The sequence below is a fragment of the Mchenga conophoros genome, linkage group LG12 (genome assembly GCF_057382185.1).
Source record: "Mchenga conophoros isolate Kocher_MC1m ecotype Shallow Benthic linkage group LG12, M_conophoros_male_GT1.1, whole genome shotgun sequence".
Classification (NCBI taxonomy): domain Eukaryota; kingdom Metazoa; phylum Chordata; class Actinopteri; order Cichliformes; family Cichlidae; genus Mchenga; species Mchenga conophoros.
In genome coordinates this window covers 34241017-34260071 of record NC_140537.1, presented here as the reverse complement: position 1 = coordinate 34260071, position 19055 = coordinate 34241017, and the positions used below count along the sequence as shown (strand labels likewise).

The 19055-nt window shown below is 44.4% G+C and overlaps 1 protein-coding gene and 1 pseudogene across 1 annotated transcript; one reads left to right on the top strand and one right to left on the bottom strand.

Moving 5' to 3' along the window:
• The first annotated feature begins 150 nt into the window (after positions 1-150).
• Positions 151-1406, top strand: LOC146563085 (natterin-3 pseudogene; annotated as a pseudogene).
• An 11804-nt stretch (positions 1407-13210) lies between these two features.
• On the bottom strand, positions 13211-17491 carry LOC146563084 (natterin-3-like). The gene is made up of 3 exons (XM_085295463.1): positions 17442-17491; positions 17087-17165; positions 13211-16481 (listed from the first exon to the last, which is right to left on the bottom strand). The coding sequence occupies exons 1-3, from the start codon at positions 17445-17447 to the stop codon at positions 15391-15393; spliced, it is 1176 nt and encodes a 391-aa protein (XP_085151589.1). The 5' UTR covers positions 17448-17491; the 3' UTR covers positions 13211-15390.
• Positions 17492-19055: the final 1564 nt, after the last annotated feature.

Sequence of the window (19055 nt, the reverse complement as noted above, 5' to 3'; positions counted from 1 at the left end):
GGTAGTTAATGATTTTTCCATCATTTTACTTTTTGTGTATCTGCATTTTAAAATTTCATACATGTCATTTTCCTTTTTATCCACTTTTATCCACATGAACAGATTCCAGTGGCATCCCTCAAACTTCAGTGAACAGACCGATGCAAACAAATCTGCCACTTTTAAGTGTTCATAACTTCAGACAGAAGAGGCAAGTTCAGTCGTCCTCCGTTGTCCCTATCAGTGGCACTAACCTGATGTGGGTGACCTGGAAAAACTCTCTTCCAAGGAATGCTGTCTCACTTTACAATGGCTATACTAATCGAGTTGATTATATCTGTAAGTACAAGTGTGACGCTGGCTTTTATACGCCCAGCAAGGGTCGATATTGCTACTATCCTAGCGCAATAGAAAAGAGAAGTTTTCAATTTGAAATATTGGTTAACAAAGACAACTTTGAGATCCTGGAGTGGAATGCTGATTCGTATGGTTCAGTACCGAAGAATTCAGTCTGCCCAGGGAAGCAAATATATGTGGGCAAGAACGAATATGGACTGGGGAAGGTGTCCACTAAAGATAAGGTTTTCTACTTGCCTTATAAGGATAAAGAATATTCATACAAGAAGTATAAGGTCTTGACCATCAGTGAAAATGTAATCAGCCAGACGATTTACAATGTCAGATACAACAATGATGATTCTAAAGTCTTCAAATTTCCTCCTGAGGTCATGCATGAAGCAACCATCAGCAACTATGAATGTCACAAAGTAGTGAAAACAGTGACACTCTCAAAGACATATGAGGTGCAGCAGAGGTGGGACTTCGCCTTTTCTGTCAAGTTTGGGGCTAACACAACCATTAAGGCTGGCATTCCACTCCTTGTGGGAGGAACTGTTGAAGTCAGCACAGAGGTGCAGTTTCAGTTTACAAAGGGAGCCACTGTGACAGAGAGTATGACTGACACTGCCTCTGTGGAGCTTACCATGCCACCAAACCACTCCTGTAAATTTTCCACTGTTCGGCACAAAGAAAAAGTTGATATTTCATTCACAGCACTCCTCAGGCGTACTTACGGTGATGGAGAGATCCACACAACGTCAATCACTGGGACATATGATAATATTCAGATTGGAGAAATCCAGGCTGTGGTCGATCGATGTGAACTTCTAGAAAAATTCAAGCATTGTCCGGTCCAATCCAGTTCCACTGAACAGAAAAACGCAGCAAACCACACAAAACACAACGAAAATAGGAAAAAAGAAAACAGAAATAGGAAAAAAGAAAACAGAAATAGGAGAAAACTGAGGCTATTGTCAGCTAATGTGAATTTCTTAGAAAACCCCGTCGAATCCAGTTCCAGTATGTCTAATAATGTCAATCTTGTTTTTCTTCTCTTAACATCATTTTACCATTTTTGTTTGCTTTGAATCAGTTTCAAAGCTTAATAAAAAGGATATAAACGAATAAAAAGGATACGGATGAATAAACATGATATTAAAATGATATAATCCCCACACATTATACCTTTAATCAAAGAATGGTTGAATCATGATTAGGGATGCGTATCGTTTAGGTTTTATCCGATACCAGTACCAAACCGGTACTTTTGAAACGGTGCCGGTGCTTAAACGGTGCTCGAACCGGTGCTTAAAGAATGGAGAACACAAAATTGACCCAAAAACCTCTTGTGTTTAGCTGTTAAACATTTAACAGTTGGAGGTTTATCATTGAGCAGGAAGAAAGCAAATCAAAACGCTTTCTTATCACGACTGCTGCTGATGACTTTGTATTCAATAAGCTTAGAAAGTTAATAATGTGTCAGATGATATGTATTTTATGTGGAGCAATGTGTATTTCATCAGTCAGTTAAACCTTTGACGTAAATAGAATATTACAAGATAACCGAGTCTGAGTAGAATCAACAGGATGACTGCAGTCGCTGACATTAACAGGTTATCTGGAAGTTACAAAGAGCAGCTGACCTGCATTTGCTCGCTGTTGGCAGAGGTATGAAAATGCGCAGTGAAATCTAACGCACATGGCAAACTTCGCCGACGATATTCTAGGGAGGAAAAAATACACATCAGCCATTGGCCATTTTGATGAACGCATACGCCCCCTAGAGCGCACTAACTTTATTAACAGCCACACAAATGTAAAGCACATATCAAACATAAATAGACCATTTGACTGTCTCCATAATTGAGAGCATTTTCTCTTCTTATTTCAACACCCCCACTTGCTCTCATATTATGATGCTCTTAAGCAAACAAAAAACAACAAACAAAAGGTTTCTTCCTCAGTACTGTATACATGTCCGTATACCATGTTAATGCCCGAACATAAACTTCTCAAACTTGAACAACTTAACTTTTGTTGCAGGTTTTGTCATTACATCTGCAACCATCTCTTCTGTTGAACAATAATCCAGAGTTATTTTTCCTGCACTCACAGTTGACCTCACAAAGTGGTACTTTATGTCAACATGTTTACATCTCTGTCTCGTCACAGGATTCTTCGCCAACGCAATGGCACCCTGATTATCTTCATGAACTTTTGGCGGTGCATATTTTTGTCCATCAATACCTTGTAACAGTTGCATTAGGTACAAAACTTCTTGTAGGGTTGCAGCTAAAGCCATGTACTCCGCTTCACAGGTAGATAATGCAACAGTAGGTTGTCTTTTGGTTTTCCATGAGATTAAAGGACCATCTACAGACAAGCTTATGCAATAACCAGTTGTACTCCGTCTGTCTGTTACATCAGCTGCCCAATCAGCATCGCTGTATGCCCACAACCTCAGTTCTTTGTTGTCACATTTCCTGTAACACAGTTCTTTCTCGGTTGTCCCTTTCAGATACCTCAGTACATGTTTTACTGTAGTCCATTGGTCTTCAGTTGGCTCAGTAAAGTACTGTGAAAGTTTACTGACTATAAAACTCAAGTCTGGTCTTGTGCATGTAGCCAAATAGATCAGATTACCAACTGCCTCTCTGTACCTTTTGACATCACTCATCATTTCTGCATCATCAGCATAGTTCAGTTTTTGCTCACAGGGTGTCTGTCTTTCTTTACAATCCTGCATGTTGAATCTTTCAAGTATTTTTTCCACATATTGTTTTTGTGACATTTTTACACAGTTATCACTCTGGTCAAAATCTATACCAATGAAATGTCTCAGTTTACCCAAATCCTTCATTTTGAATTTTGCTGCAAGCATTTTCTTCACAACAGTTAGTTCACTTTCATCACTAGCAGCAATGATCAGGTCATCCACCCATACTGTCAGAATCACCTTCTTATTTTCTGTCATTTTTGTGTAAACACAATGGTCAGTGGGGTTCTGCACAAAGTTGTTCTCACTCAGATATTCATGCAACAACTTGTTCCAATTTCGGCCTGATTGTTTTAGCCCATATAGCGACTTTTTCAACTTGCACACAAGTTTTTCATTTGTGTCGGATTTTACCTCATAACCCTCAGGTTGTTCCATGAATACCTCACAATCTATTGGTGCGTGAAGATAGGCAGCTTTAACATCCATCTGGTGTAAAAGCATGTTTTCTTGTGCTGCCTTTTGCATCAACACTCTGATACTAGTCAGGTTAGCAGTAGGGGAAAATGTTTCTTCATAATCCACACCTATCCTCTGACTATATCCTTTAGCAACATAACGTGCCTTGTACTTCTCAGATCCATCAACATTGTTTTTGACTGCGTACACCCATCTACCCCCCACTGTCTTCTTACCCTCAGGCAAAGTGGTTAAGGTAAATGTGTCATTTTCACTTAGTGATTGCATCTCTTCATCCATTGCACTGACCCATTTCTCTGAGTTAGATGAAGTTATTGCTTCCTTGAATGTTTGGGGAATGTTACACATTGCTCTGTAACAATAATCCATGTTTGTAAGTACTTGATCACAATCCTCCTTGTCAGTAACATATTCACTTAAATACCCAGGCCTTTTTCTCACTCTGGAAGGATACCTTGCAGCCTCGCAGTCGAGTTCATTCTCCTGTGACTGGCTGCTCATCTCAGACATGCTTACTGGGATCTGTTCTTGAGTATCTGTGTGTTCTGTACTCACATCAGTCTGTTCTCTGGTCTTGGTAAACCTGTTTGGTGTCTCAAAGTCACCCTCATCATCTGGCACCTGGTCAGTCTGTGTTTGTCTCTCTACTCTTGTTTTAGTCTCAAACTTCACCAGTCTATGCTTCTGTACTTTCCCACTGTCTGGGTAGTAGACCATATAAGCTGGACTGTTCTTGTCATAGCCAACAAAAATTCCTTTCTCACACCTTGAGTCTAGTTTTCTCTTGTTCTGCCTGTAGGCATAACACACTGACCCAAATGTCTGCATCCTGGAAAGGTTTGGCCTTCTTCCTGTCAGCATCAAACATGGTGTCTGTCCTGTGCGTCTGTTAAAACATCTATTCCTCACTACAGCTGCTGTTTGCACTGCGTAAGTCCACAACTCTTTAGGTAACTGCTTCTCTATTAACATACACCTGGCCATATCAAAAAGAGTGCGCCAATTGCGTTCTGCAGTACTATTTTTGTGTGGTGAGTATGGTGCTGAGGTCTCATGCCTGATTCCATTTTTGCTAAGGAGTGCCTGATACTCATTTCCCATAAACTCTGTTCCATTGTCAGACCTGATACATTTAACTTGCCCATACGGGGCTGTATCAGCCAAAAACTTCTGTGTCGCTTTTGCTGTGTCACTCTTGTTTTTCAGAAAATACACAAACACCGCACTGGAATAGTCATCAGTGAATGATAGTGCAAATCTATATCCATCTCTGGACTCTGGGTCTACTGGACCAGCTAGGTCTGTGTGTACCAGCTCTAAGGCGGTTTTGGCTCGTGCATCAGGGTCCCTGTTACATCCTGGGAGGCTGTGGGAGTGTGTGGGCGTGGTGTTGTCTTCTCTCTCTCCTCCTCCTTCGTTCTGGCCCCTCCCCTTGTCTCTCTCTGCCCCTGCCCTCTCCTTTAGGTCACACCTGCTGCTCATCTGCTCTCATTACAACCAATTACCCTCAGGGGTGATATAAGCTGGAGAAGAGCAGTGTGGAGGAGGAAGGAGAGGTTTCTGGTGGATTTCCTCTGTGCTGGTCAGAGCGTGCTACTGGCTTAGGTGTGGAACAGCCTGCTGCGTATGACCAGCCTTCTGGTGTGTGGCACTTTGTGAGTAGTGTTTAACTGAGCAGTGATTGCCCATGAGTGACGGCGGCCTTCCTTAGTTTGTGTGGCCTGACTGGATATTGTTTGTTAGCAGCGTTGCTGTCTCTTTCTGTTGAAGCCTTATTGTTTGCTTTCTTTGTTGAGTGGTCATTACCACTTTGGGTTGACCTCCCTGATTTCTTATTATAGCAGCGGTGCTGTCTCCTTTTGTTGTTGCCATTTATATGATTATTGAGGTGTTTGCCTACAATAAAGATCTATTTTATGTTAAATACCTCTGCCTGGCGTTCTTTTCATTCCACCTGGATCCAACTGTTACTGTCCCCCACCCTCATCGCCTAGACTTTTATGTGGGGACGTAACAAAGTGGGGGCTCGTCCGGGATCGGAATGAAAGGAATTGGGTTGATTACAAGTGTGAACAGGTGTTTGTGTGTTGTGTGAAGGTCGTTTGGCTAGCTGCTGCTCTCCCCGGCTAGCACAGGGGAGTGTCTAGCTGAGCATTTGCTCTTCCTTCGGACACTCATTTTTTGTTTTGCCTTTTTTATTTTCAGAGCAAACCCGGGTGGGGATTAATTCTCTGTTGGGGGTAGGCTTGTCGGTGCCTTTTGGCACTTGATGATTCGCCTTTAAAGTGGCCTCGAGCCTGGTACGCTCCAGAAGCTAGGACAGGCTAGATTCTGAGCAGGCAGGACTGGGGGGAGTGTGGGCTTTTCAATTAATGGTTGACTTTTTGACACAACACATTTCTCTTTCGCCTGTGTGTAGTTCTGTAGTGAAGGCATTGTGTGTGTGTGTGTGTGTGTGGCCTTTTAGTGGTTTGCTTGTGTTTTGGCAGGCCATTTTGGGTTTTCATGGCCACTTTTGATATTGCTGGGTTTACAGCAGAGCCGTCGCTTGCCCTGCTAGATGTTTGTAGGAAGAGGGATCTGCATGAGCTGGCTACACATTACGGGATCAGTGTCTCCACTGGTCTACGCAAAGCCGAGCTGAAAGCCGCTCTGGTGTCCGGGTTGTTGGAGAAGAGGGTGGTTGTAATGCAAGAACCTCCGAGCACACCCGGTCCGGCTGGACCAAGTGCGGCGCCTCCTGTTCGAGGCCAGGTTGTAGAACCAGCAGTGTCCACACCTATGGACCAGGGGTTGCCCGAGGGGGGGCCTATGACGCTGCCCCGTTTTGATCCACTCTCCATCCAGTCATCAGAGGGTTCTAAGCAGGATGCTAGGCTCAAAGTCCGTCTAGCTCGCCTCCAGCTGGAGAAGGAGCAGAGCGAGAGAGAGTTCCAGCTGAAGAGGGAGATAGAGCTTAGGCGTTTGGACGCAGAACTGGCTAGGGCTAGAGAGGTTGAGCTGATGAAAGTGGAGGCGGAGACGAAGGTCAAGCTGCGACAGCTGGAACTCCAGCAGGCCTCCATCCCTCCTGTGGTGGCTTCGCTGTCACATACAGACGTTCAGTTTGATGTAGGAAGGAATAGTCGTCTGGTCCCTGCATTTCGTGACACTGAGGTGGAGATTTATTTTGAATCGTTTGAGCGGATAGCGACAGCCTTGCGTTGGCCGCGGGATGCGTGGGCCATCCTGCTACAGTGCAAGCTGGTGGGCAAGGCGCAGGAAGTTTGTTCCTCGTTGTCCGCTGAATGCAGCTTGGACTACGACAAACTGAAAAGTGCAATCCTGTTAGCCTATGAACTAGTTCCCGAGGCTTACAGGCAGCGATTTCGGGGGCTGAAAAAGGTGCAGGGTCAATCCTTCCTGGATTTCGCAAGAGAAAAGAGTATCCTCTTTGATCGGTGGTGTATGGCCTGTAAAGCTGCAGACCTAGCTTCGGTACGGGAATTGATTCTCATTGAGGAGTTCAAAAATTGCGTCACCGAGCGGATGGCGGTATATCTGAATGAGCAGAAGGTCTCCACGTTGCAGCAGACCGCGACCCTGGCTGACGAGTTCGCACTCGTCCATAAAACCAGTGTTGTTAAGCATGAGCGACGCGACATACTAGCAAAGGCTAGTGGTGAGCAAGACACAAGGAGAGAGGTGCCTGTGCCTCGTCCCAGGTCAGACCGGAAATGTTTCTATTGTTTTAAATCCGGCCATTTAATAGCGGATTGCGAGGCCTACAGGCAAAGACAGCCAGTTTCAACACCACGTAAACCAAAAGGGATAGGGCTGATTAAAAACGCTTCTTCTGGTAGTAGACCACTTAGCACTGAAACGCCTGACGAATGTTTTAAACCTTTCATTTTCAAAGGAGCGGTGTCACTCTCTGGTAAGCCTGGAGATGGGCGTACTGTGACCATTCTACGCGACACAGGTGGTTCACAGTCCCTCATACTGGCTAGTGCACTTGCCTTTGATGAAAAGACCGCCAGCGGCACTGATGTTATTGTTAGGGGCGTTGGAATGACTTATGTGCCAGCCCCCCTCCATCAAATTTGGGTGCAGAGTGACCTAGTAAGTGGCATTTTTCCTGTAGCTGTGTGTCCTTGTTTCCCGATTGATGGTGTGGACTTCATAATGGGCAATGACATTGCAGGCGGGAAGGTTTATCCTGCCCCAGAGGTTACAAAGACCCCTGACCCAAGCCCCTGGCCAGATGTTTTAAACCGGCAGCACCCGGATGTATTTCCCGTAGGTGTTCTTACCCGGTCACAGGCCCATCGGCAGGGAGAAGTGGTTGACTTGTCAGGGTCAGTGGTCGGCTCTATGCTGGGGATGGATGTGATGCCCTCTGAGGAGGGGGAGGTGGGTCCTGATGCCAAGGAACTGGCTCAAGAAGTGGCTGAGCCTGCTCCTGAACCCGAAGCCCCCCCTCTCCTCACACGGGAGGCCCTTATTATCGCTCAGAAAGCAGACCCATCGTTAACCAAATGTTTTGCTGCCGTAGATGAGAGTGATCATCTGGCAGGAGACAGGAAGCAGACATTTGTTGTATGTGATGGATTGCTAATGCGCAGGTGGACCTCAAAGCCAGGGGAGGACTGGAGTGTAGTCCAACAGATAGTGGTCCCGGCTAGTTTACGTCAGCACGTGCTACAGTTAGCCCATGACCATTCATGGTCAGGACATTTGGGGATAACTAAAACATATGACCGTATTCTGCAGCACTTCTTCTGGCCGGCAATGAAGACAGATGTTGCGAAGTACTGTAATACTTGTCATACGTGTCAACTGGTGGGCAAACCAAATCAAACTGTGCCCCCCGCCCCACTATGTCCAATACCAGCTGTTGGTGAGCCATTCGAGCATGTTTTGGTCGATTGTGTTGGTCCGTTACCAAGAACACGAGCAGGCAATCAGTTTTTGTTGACCATAATGTGTTTGTCCACGTGGTTCCCCGAAGCAATTCCTCTGCGGAGGGTCACCACTGCAAACATTACTAAGACGCTAATCAAGTTTTTCACCACCTTTGGTCTTCCAAAAACAGTGCAAACAGACCAGGGAACTAATTTCTTATCTCGAGCATTTAAACAGACTTTAGCTTCCCTGGGCGTCTCTCATTCTGTGTCTAGTGCTTATCACCCAGAGTCGCAGGGTGCACTTGAGCGTTGGCACCAAACACTTAAGGCCATGCTAAAAAAGTACTGCCATGACACGGGCAGAAGCTGGGATGAGGGTGTCCCCTTTGTACTGTTTGCAATACGCAATGTTAAGCAAGAGTCCTTAGGATTCAGCCCAGCTACACTTGTGTTTGGCCGCGAGGTGCGGGGCCCGCTAAAGATGTTGAAAGAGAGGTTCCTTAGTGGGGGTGCTCCAAAAACTAACGTGGCAGATTTTGTAAAGACATGTAAGGATCGTTGGCAACGTGCTACCTCATTAGCTAAAGAGGCCCTGTGTACTGCCCAGGCGTGCATGAAGACGTGGCATGACAGAAAGGCTGTGAAAAGGCATTTTCAGGCTGGGGACAAGGTTTTAGTGTTGCTACCGGTGCCTGGCTCTGCTCTTACGGCCCGTTTCGCGGGACCGTACGTCATAGTGAGGAAAGTGTCTGAGACAGATTATGTTCTCAGTACCCCAGAGCGCAGGAGGAAAACACGCCTGTGCCACATCAACATGTTAAAACCCTACCATGATAGGGAAACCCATGAGACTGTTGCCAGTGCGGCAACCTCCAGCTCTGTCTCCGCCACCGTGCTGAGTGTAGAGGCCAGTGCTGATGACGATCTGCATATACTTTCTGAGGGACAACAGTGTGGACGGTTGGCGAATTCAGCTTACTTAGCCGAAGTAACGGCCCACCTGTCTCATCTGTCCCCTTCACAATGCGAAGATGTGCTTAATCTACTGCACTCTTACCCCTCTCTCTTTGGTGATGTGCCCTCGCGTACTAATGTTTGTGAACATGATATCGATGTTGGGGACGCAACCCCAATCAAACAGCACGCGTACCGCTGCCCTATGGGAAAGCGCGAGGTGATGAGGAAGGAGGTCAGTTATCTAGCGGAGAATGGTTTGGCGAAACCGAGTCACAGCCCTTGGAGCTCTCCATGTTTACTTACGCCCAAGTCTGATGGCACCCCACGTTTCTGCACCGACTACCGTAGGGTAAATGCGGTGACTGTCGCCGATTCTTTTCCACTTCCTCGTATGGAGGACTGCATTGACAACATAGGTCCTGCCACATTTATTTCCAAACTGGACCTTCTTAAAGGATATTGGCAGGTGCCTTTGACCCCCAGAGCCTCTGACATTTCTGCATTTGTCACACCCGACCATTTCATGCAGTACACCGTGATGGCGTTTGGCATGAAAAACGCTCCGGCCACATTTCAGCGGTTGATGCAGCTGGTTGTAGGAGACGTGCCTCAATGTAATGTGTACTTGGATGATGTGGTGATATACACAGCCACGTGGGAAGAGCATGTGGCCATCCTACGATCAGTATTTCAGCGACTGGCTGACGCCTCGTTGACTCTAAATCTCGCTAAGTGCGAGTTCGCCAAAGCGACAGTCATGTACCTGGGGAAACAGGTGGGTTTCGGGCGGGTACGCCCAGTGGAGGCAAAAGTCGAGGCTATCCTCAGCTACCCGGCCCCAGCCACTAGGCGGGAGTTAAAACGGTTCCTGGGCATGACTGGATACTACCGCTGTTTTTGCAAGAACTTTGCGGTAGTTGTGGCCCCTTTGACAAGGCTATGTAGCCCCAAAGTCCCTTTTGAGTGGTCAGGGGAATGCCAGCACGCATTCGAGTCTGCAAAATCCCTCCTTTGCAGCGCCCCAGTTCTGGCTGCCCCTAACTTCTCTCAGCCTTTCAAGCTGGAAGTCGACGCCAGTTCCACCGGAGCTGGTGCGGTGCTATTACAAGACGACGCAGAGGGTGTGTGTCACCCAGTCTGCTACTACTCTGTAAAGTACAAGCGCCATCAGCTAAACTATTCCACCATAGAGAAAGAGGCTCTAGCGATGCTGATGGCCTTGCAGCACTTCACTGTGTATGTGGGCTCTAGCTCCTTTCCGGTAACGGTGTATACAGATCACAACCCCCTTACTTTCCTCCAGCGCATGTACAACCACAACCAACGACTAATGCGCTGGGCTTTGCTGGTGCAGGATTATGATCTGATTATCCAGCACAAGAAAGGGACTGAAAATCTGGTGGCTGATGCACTCTCACGCAGGGCATAGTGATGAGTTTCTTCTGGGTTTTGTATAGTGTGGATTTAGGGTGGGGGGAATGTTACATCCTGGGAGGCTGTGGGAGTGTGTGGGCGTGGTGTTGTCTTCTCTCTCTCCTCCTCCTTCGTTCTGGCCCCTCCCCTTGTCTCTCTCTGCCCCTGCCCTCTCCTTTAGGTCACACCTGCTGCTCATCTGCTCTCATTACAACCAATTACCCTCAGGGGTGATATAAGCTGGAGAAGAGCAGTGTGGAGGAGGAAGGAGAGGTTTCTGGTGGATTTCCTCTGTGCTGGTCAGAGCGTGCTACTGGCTTAGGTGTGGAACAGCCTGCTGCGTATGACCAGCCTTCTGGTGTGTGGCACTTTGAGTAGTGTTTAACTGAGCAGTGATTGCCCATGAGTGACGGCGGCCTTCCTTAGTTTGTGTGGCCTGACTGGATATTGTTTGTTAGCAGCGTTGCTGTCTCTTTCTGTTGAAGCCTTATTGTTTGCTTTCTTTGTTGAGTGGTCATTACCACTTTGGGTTGACCTCCCTGATTTCTTATTATAGCAGCGGTGCTGTCTCCTTTTGTTGTTGCCATTTATATGATTATTGAGGTGTTTGCCTACAATAAAGATCTATTTTATGTTAAATACCTCTGCCTGGCGTTCTTTTCATTCCACCTGGATCCAACTGTTACTGTCCCCCACCCTCATCGCCTAGACTTTTATGTGGGGACGTAACAGTCCCTGTTTCTAGTTTGAACAAACTTTCCCTGCGTGCACACTTCACAATGCAAGACAGATTTGTCTGTTTTTCCTTTGATTGCCATACCATCAACAACCCCCTGTAATTTCTGAATGTCATCATAATTACAGTGACTGAGAATTTCATGCCATGTTTGCATGTCATAGCAACCCTTACACTGGTCTTTACCTTCAGTGTTTACTGTTTGTAGGTAGTACAGTCTGTTGTACTCATATATTGGGAACCTTGTACTGTCTTTGTGTCGCAGGGTGTCTTTTCCTTGCTTGAAGATCATAGTTGCCCCATTTGAGGTAGCTGCTTTCACAGAGAAGATGTCTTGTGGATACGATGGGATGTACAGTGCCTGTTTCAGGGTTGTTTTGTGGCACTGCCCCCTGCTGTCCATCAAGCAAAACTCTGCCTCCCCTCTTTGCTCTGCAACTCCAGTGCACTTTGTGCCGTCAGCCAACTCTACGTAGTGTGACTTGGGCTGGAAACTGTCGTCAAATCTCCTGAACTTCGTTATATCTGTGACAATATGCGAAGTTGCCCCTGTGTCCACCATCAGACCCTTTTTGTTGATGCCATGCTCTGACTGGAACGCTGCATCCTCGCTGCTTACCCGGAATGCGTAGTCTTTGCTACCCGACTCCTCAGAAACTTTCCGTGCGTTGTCTTGCCGCCGTCTCCGTCTGCATGTTGAGTCCCGATGGGTGGTGCTTTTACACTCGCTGCACCACTGCTTGCGCTGACACGTCCTGGCTTTGTGTCCTTTTAGTCCGCATCTGAAACACACTATGTCTGCGTTGCCGGCCCCACGGTCATTCGATTTTTCAAACGTGGAATTGTCGCTCGGTCTTGCACGTGCTTTCATGATGTTGTCATCTGACGCTGCGGCGCGCATTTTCTCTGTGTCTTCAAAGCTTCGCAGTTTAGTTTTAAATTCAGCAAAAGTCACTTCAACTTCACTTTGTGTGACATGGATAGCAAACGGTTTGAACGATTCTGGCAGTCCCTTCAAAACCATTGCTACCAATAGCCCATCACTCAATGTTTCACCAGCATTCCTCAGGGCTGTGATTATTGTCTCTGCTCGTATCACATACTCAGTCACACTCTCACTGCTGGGCTTTTGGAGCGAAGTGAGTTCTGTATACAGGCTAATTATACGAGGTTTTCCTTTACCTGCATAATAGTTTCTTAGAATCCCCAGCGCCTTCCGTCGATCGTCCGCTGCTTCTCGCATAACAAGAGACAAACTTTTGTCATCCAGAAACTGGATCAGCTCCGCGTAGGCCTCTGCATTCTTTGCTCCGTCTTCTTCTCCCTCCACGTCGGTAGGCTGCCTCAAAATAATGTCTCTTAAACCCTGCAAACGAAGGTGGCCCAAAAATTTCGTCTCCCATAGTTCGTAATTCTTTTCGTCTCCATCAAAAACTAGCCGAGCCCAACGGCTATTTCACTCAGCGGCTCGTCGGCTCATGGCGCTAGCATGGTATGCTAATCCTCACGAGTGCACAGTACGTCGCGGCGTTTCTCTCGGTGGCAAAAAAACAGATGGACTCTTTCGGAAAACTTCTTAGCTTCCTGGGCCCATAACCTGTTGGCAGAGGTATGAAAATGCGCAGTGAAATCTAACGCACATGGCAAACTTCGCCGACGATATTCTAGGGAGGAAAAAATACACATCAGCCATCGGCCATTTTGATGAACGCATACGCCCCCTAGAGCGCGCTAACTTTATTAACAGCCACACAAATGTAAAGCACACATCAAACATAAATAGACCATTTGACTGTCTCCATAATTGAGAGCATTTTCTCTTCTTATTTCAACACTCGCTTTTTCAAGACTTTGTTTAAATAAACTTGGTCACAAGTAGGGATGGGTATCGAAACCCGGTTCTTGTTGAGCGTCCTTTACCTGGCAGGAAACACGGCGCCTAAGCGGCTCAAACGCTCAAAAGTTTGGTCATACTTTACGAGAACGGATGACAACAGGGCAACTTGCAATACTTGCAAAGTAGATATTTCATTTAAGGGAGGAAACACTACGAATATGCAAAAGCATTTGCTCACAAAACACGCGACAACCTTAAAATGAATGTCGTGTTTTTAATTCCACTCCGGACTCGTGAATCTCAACCCAGCAGCAGCGGTAACGTTTGCACGTCCTCTCCCGTTAATGCGGCAGGTAAATAATCAACTAACAGTGCATATTATGTTAGCGCGATCTGCCTTATTACAAAACCTGCCATTACTGTGCATTTAGGCGACCATGATGAGAGAGACAGACAGAGTCTGGCTCAGATGCTGGCAGTTTTCGCTGCAGTCTACCGTTAGCGTCTCCTTTCAGACCAGGATAGACGAATGTCACCGAGCAGTGACTAAGTTTGTGGTAAAAGGCTTGAACCCATTTGCCACAGCAGATGCCCCCGATATTCGGTAAGTGAATGTGTGTAATTGTAGGCAGGGACATTACTGGATATTCTTGTGTAATTGCTACAGAACAATTTATGTTATACTTTGTTATTGCTACAGAAGAATATTTATTTTATTATTTTACATTTACCCTGTGACACCCCATCAAAGAGCCGTAGGCTGTGGATCTCTTAAGATCTCACTGTTGGGTTTGTAAGGCCATGTTACTCCTAAATTTCTATCTTGTTCAAATAGAAGATATAAGTATAGAGGATACAAGTATACACTGTTATTTTTAGCATTTAATTATGATTATATGCATTAGATGAAAATGAAAGTGTTGCTGAATGTCAACTTAACTGACCTTAAAATGTCAGTTTCAATAAAACTGTGTCTAAACTAGTAAATCTAGTAGTAAACTAGCCTTTTTTTTCATTATAAAAAAAAAAGGCTGTGGTGAGCAGTTAATGAGGTTTCAGTGCCATCTGCTGGATTGACTGAACACACCCAACAAGAAAGCCAGGTACAAAAACAGTTTTCACAATTTTTTGTGAAGAATTAAAAACTGATGTAGTGATCACACCACTAAAAAGTTTATTCTTGGTAAGTCAACATGTAATTATTTATTATTAGTGAGCACATGGGCAGAGATAAGGAGAGTGTGGCTCTTCCTTTACTTTATCACATTATCTTGGAAGGAAGGTAGGAAGTTTTATTTTTAGTCTGATTTAAGAGGGTCACAGTGTCTCGTGAATGACCAATTCCTTGAATAAGATATCAAATACTACAGTCCAGCAAAGAAAAAAATTATCATGATAATTATTCTTATAGATTCATAAAAACTAAGCAGGTAGAGCAAAGTTGCCAATTTGTATGCATTCAAACATCAGTCCAGCTATTTAATTCAATTCAATTCAATTTGTTTTTATACAGCCTCAATTCAAAACAACTGTTATATTGTAAGGTAAAACCCATAAAATAATACAATAGAGAAAACCCTGACAATTACATATTCCCTTTAAGCAAGCACTTTGGTATCACTCCAAAAAGTTGATTCTGTTCATCTGGACGTAGTGTTTTGTGGGAGAAACGTTTCGTCACTCATCCAAGTGACGTCTTCAGTCTCAGCTGACTGCAGGTTTCCCCAATCTTATAAACAGTACATTTGCATAATGACTGAAACCAGCCCACTGAAGGAACAATGGGTGGGGAGGTCAGTTCCTTAATCTTAAATATGCAAATTCTCATGACCATTGATCAACAACCACTGACCAAAACCCACTGATCAAAGACCACTGATTAATGGCCATGAGTACCATTCACAGAGACTTGGGGAATGGCTGCAATCACAGCATTGTAAGATGGCGAACGATGTACCCTTAGGCCCCCTCCTCAATTCATAAATTTGGAATATTAAGTTTTACTTTACAACTTAACTTGTATATACACATGATTACAACTGTGTTATTATGTCTTTTGTGGGCATGGCTGTGCAGAAGTTAGGTATTCACATCTTTCTACCACAGCAAGGACCTCTCCCGTCTGGATGCTGTAGTATGTCCCTGAGATGTGTGATCGTTTCATTGCTGTGTTCCTGTAGGTTCGGGTGAGGAGAGCAGTAAAAGGGATGTTTACATCATACTTATAAGCCAGCATTTTGACTTTGCAGGAGTGGTTTGGTGGGACGGAGACCTGTACTTCAACAGTGTGGGTGTGATCTTCTGCATGAGTTGCCCCATTTGAATAGTCAAATGTAAATTGACCGCTAACCTGAATGCTTCCGGATGCTACGGCAGGGACTCCTGCAGTAAAAGTCTTAGTGACACCAACCGAGACAGAAGCGTGAATGTCCCACCTTTTCTCATCTCTAACTGTCTTTGAAAGAGTTACTGTTTTTGTCACTGGATTGCATCCATTGTTAATACTGGAAGAGATGTGCATGGTCTCAGGAGGATGCTTGCTGATTTTAGCGTTGTTAGTTTTATATCTGACATCAGAGATGATCTCACTGTCAATATCTCTATTAATGGTCAGCACCTCATAGTACTTGTACCAATATTCTTTACCTCTCCAAGGTAGAAAAAATGCAGTGTGTCTACGATGCACTTTACCTAGACCATACTCGTTTTTTCCAACATAAACCTCATCACTAGAACATGTTCTAACTGCATGTTCGGGCACTGAACCATAGGAACCTTTCTTCCACTCCACGATCTCAAAGTCATCTTTGTTCACAAGGATATCAAATGAGTTTGTACGATACTCTTTGTCGCCATAGGGATAGTGGCAGAAATCTCCCAAGCTATGGCTGTACAAGCCAGCATGGCATCCATGTTTACAGACATAGTCAAAACGTCCCACATATGTGTTGTAAATTGACACTGCTCCATCAGGGAGGGAACCATTCCAGGTATGCCATTTCACGTTGCCCTTATTATCAAACGCCTGCCTTTTCTGTTTCATCTTGGCTGGAAACAAAAGATGTTGATATACTGATGTGTTAACTGAGATGTCTGTCATTTCAGGAGCTCTGTCCAGATCTGGGTTCAGAGAGGTCACTGTACGAAAGAAAACAAAAACCTTTTTAAAAAAAATAATCATATGCATGTGTGAAAAGATGAAACTTCAGAAACTGCTCTTTCCATAAGGTCGACACAATTTTAACTTGACTATGATATTTTCTCCTAGTAGTTTCAATTCATCTTAAATTTCTCTTTTAGTTCAGAATTTCTTATGACTGTCAGTTAAAACGGTTTTAAAATCAGGTTTAAGCCAAATCTTGGTAAAAAATAAATAAATAAATAATAATAATTAAAAATGAAAATATGAACTGGACGTCTCGTTATTTCCTGATATTTCTAAATGGGTTAATTCAGATTTAAGCAGGAGATAAACAATTCCAGTGCCTCAAGGTAAATTGATGATCCAAGGATGAATTTGTAGTGTTTGGTGTGTTGCAGCCTTTAGACTGACGAATCCTGGTCTTTAGCTGTTTGATTAGTGCTTATTGCTCCTGAGCACATAGTGTACACTGGGTTTATCTGAGCATTTCATCTCTAAGTAGTTTTAGAGCTAGTATAAAAAAGTGAATCTCACTTGTTTATTTTCACAAAAGGACTTTTGAGGACACTTTTGCAAATTCATAATGCCAGTTACATTTTACCATTTCTGTCCTCTGAGTGCTTCTTCACAGTGCCCTGAGGACTGGCTGGTGACAGAGCCAGCAGCAACAGCAATGACAGCTTTAATAAAAAGGAAAAGCTGTTTTATTGCAAACAGTTTATATTGCAGCCATTAAACAGCTGACCACCACTGTTACCCTAAACGCAGAGGCTGCACAAGAAACATGAAACTCAAACATATGGTAAAATCTGAAAACAAAAATTCCTTAGAAATCAAATGTTAAATTATCTTCAGCAATAAGTGAACAGTCTGCTTTGTTTTGCAGTTTTATATTTAGGTTAATTACATTTTCAAAACCTGTTTCAACATTTACTGTGAAGTAAAAAGTTACTCACCATCATAAGTGTAAGTTGCTAAGTCTTTCGAGGTCTGACGCGTGTCTGACTGCAGACCAATATCTTATTTTGGACTCTGACCAATCAACAGGTGGGTGAAAGCAGAGATCAATAACATGTTACAGTGTGTTTGTGCTTGTGTCACGTTGCATTTATTACCTTTCCCAATATGTCTGTGAAGGTTCTCAGTCATTCAGGTCATCGTAGTCTAAGGAGCTTGGAAAGAAAAGCGTCTGGACTTCTTTAAGTTGTTTCAAGATGTTTCACCTCTCATCCGAGAAGCTTCTTCAGCTCTAAGGTCAAATGGTGGAGAGTCCCAGATTTAAGCCCTATAGGAGCGTCCCCCAAGAAGGATGCCCACTCACATTTAGACCTTTTGACCTCAGGAAATCACATGATAGGGTGGAGCTAGGTTTCACAGTGGGTTCACCTGAAACCTTGGCTGATTGTAACCTACACCCATTTTCACACCTTGTCTCGTGTGACTAGGTAGAGGATCAACAGGGGGTTCATGTCCCTCTTAGGAAGACACTCTCATAGGGCTTAAATGGGACTCTCCACCATTTGACCTTAGAACTGAAGAAGCTTCAAGCCAGACACTTTTCTTTTCGAGCTCCTTAGACTACCTTTCCCAGTGAGTGTTCACATTTTTGACATACATGATGACTATTTACATTTTTAGAGTGGAGGTTGCTTCCTTCCTTCCTCATTAACCACCACTTGTAATATTTCACACAGTATGCTTTTTGCAACTACATACATTTGTGCATTGTTGCCTTGTGAAATTGAAGTAAGTAAAAACAACTTGATAATTGCAAATCCTGGTCTAAAATCTACATCATCTACCATTAATGGTGACTTCACAGATAAGCAAGTTACCTGAGTTAGCTGAACAAGTGGAACTGTGAGCTGATAACAATCAAATGATCCCTGATGATGATTTTCCATCTTACATAACTTGAGGGTTTGAAAGCAGCTGGTTTGTGAAAGTTAGAGTTCAATGTGGTATTTGTGCATTCGGTGATGAACTATGTTCACTTATGATGGTTGTCTGAAGTTACCTGTTACACATATTAAACGGCTGACAGACTCTAAAGGGGTTTAACAAGAGAATAATGGTAACAGTAGTGTAGGATGATAACTACATTAATTGAGTGCAACATTAAACTCTCCACTCCTCATGCCCACTTGTTGGGGTTGACAACATTTTTTAAACTGCATTGTGTGTGTGTGTGTGTGTGTGTGTGTGTGTGTGTGTGTGTGTGTGTGTGTGTGTGTGTGTGTGTGTGTGTGTGCGTGCGCGCACGCCTGGTCGTTGGACTATTGTGTAAGCCTTTTTCCTCTCTCTCTTCTGTTCCCTGTATTTGCTATTTTGTCTGTTTGCATTGGTTTCATCATCTGATCTCTTTTTGTTGACCTTTTGCCAAGTAGCAAAGATTTGAGTTTCAGGCTTTCATTTACTAATGTGGGTCCTCGTCTCCCGTCAGTCAACCATCAGTCACAATGAGGTGAAAAAAACTGAACAATGAATTAATGTTGGAGCAGAAATCAAGACTCAGATAAGGCAACATTTTTCCAGTCAACCAGTACTATGCAATGTCTCCTGTTTCCTGT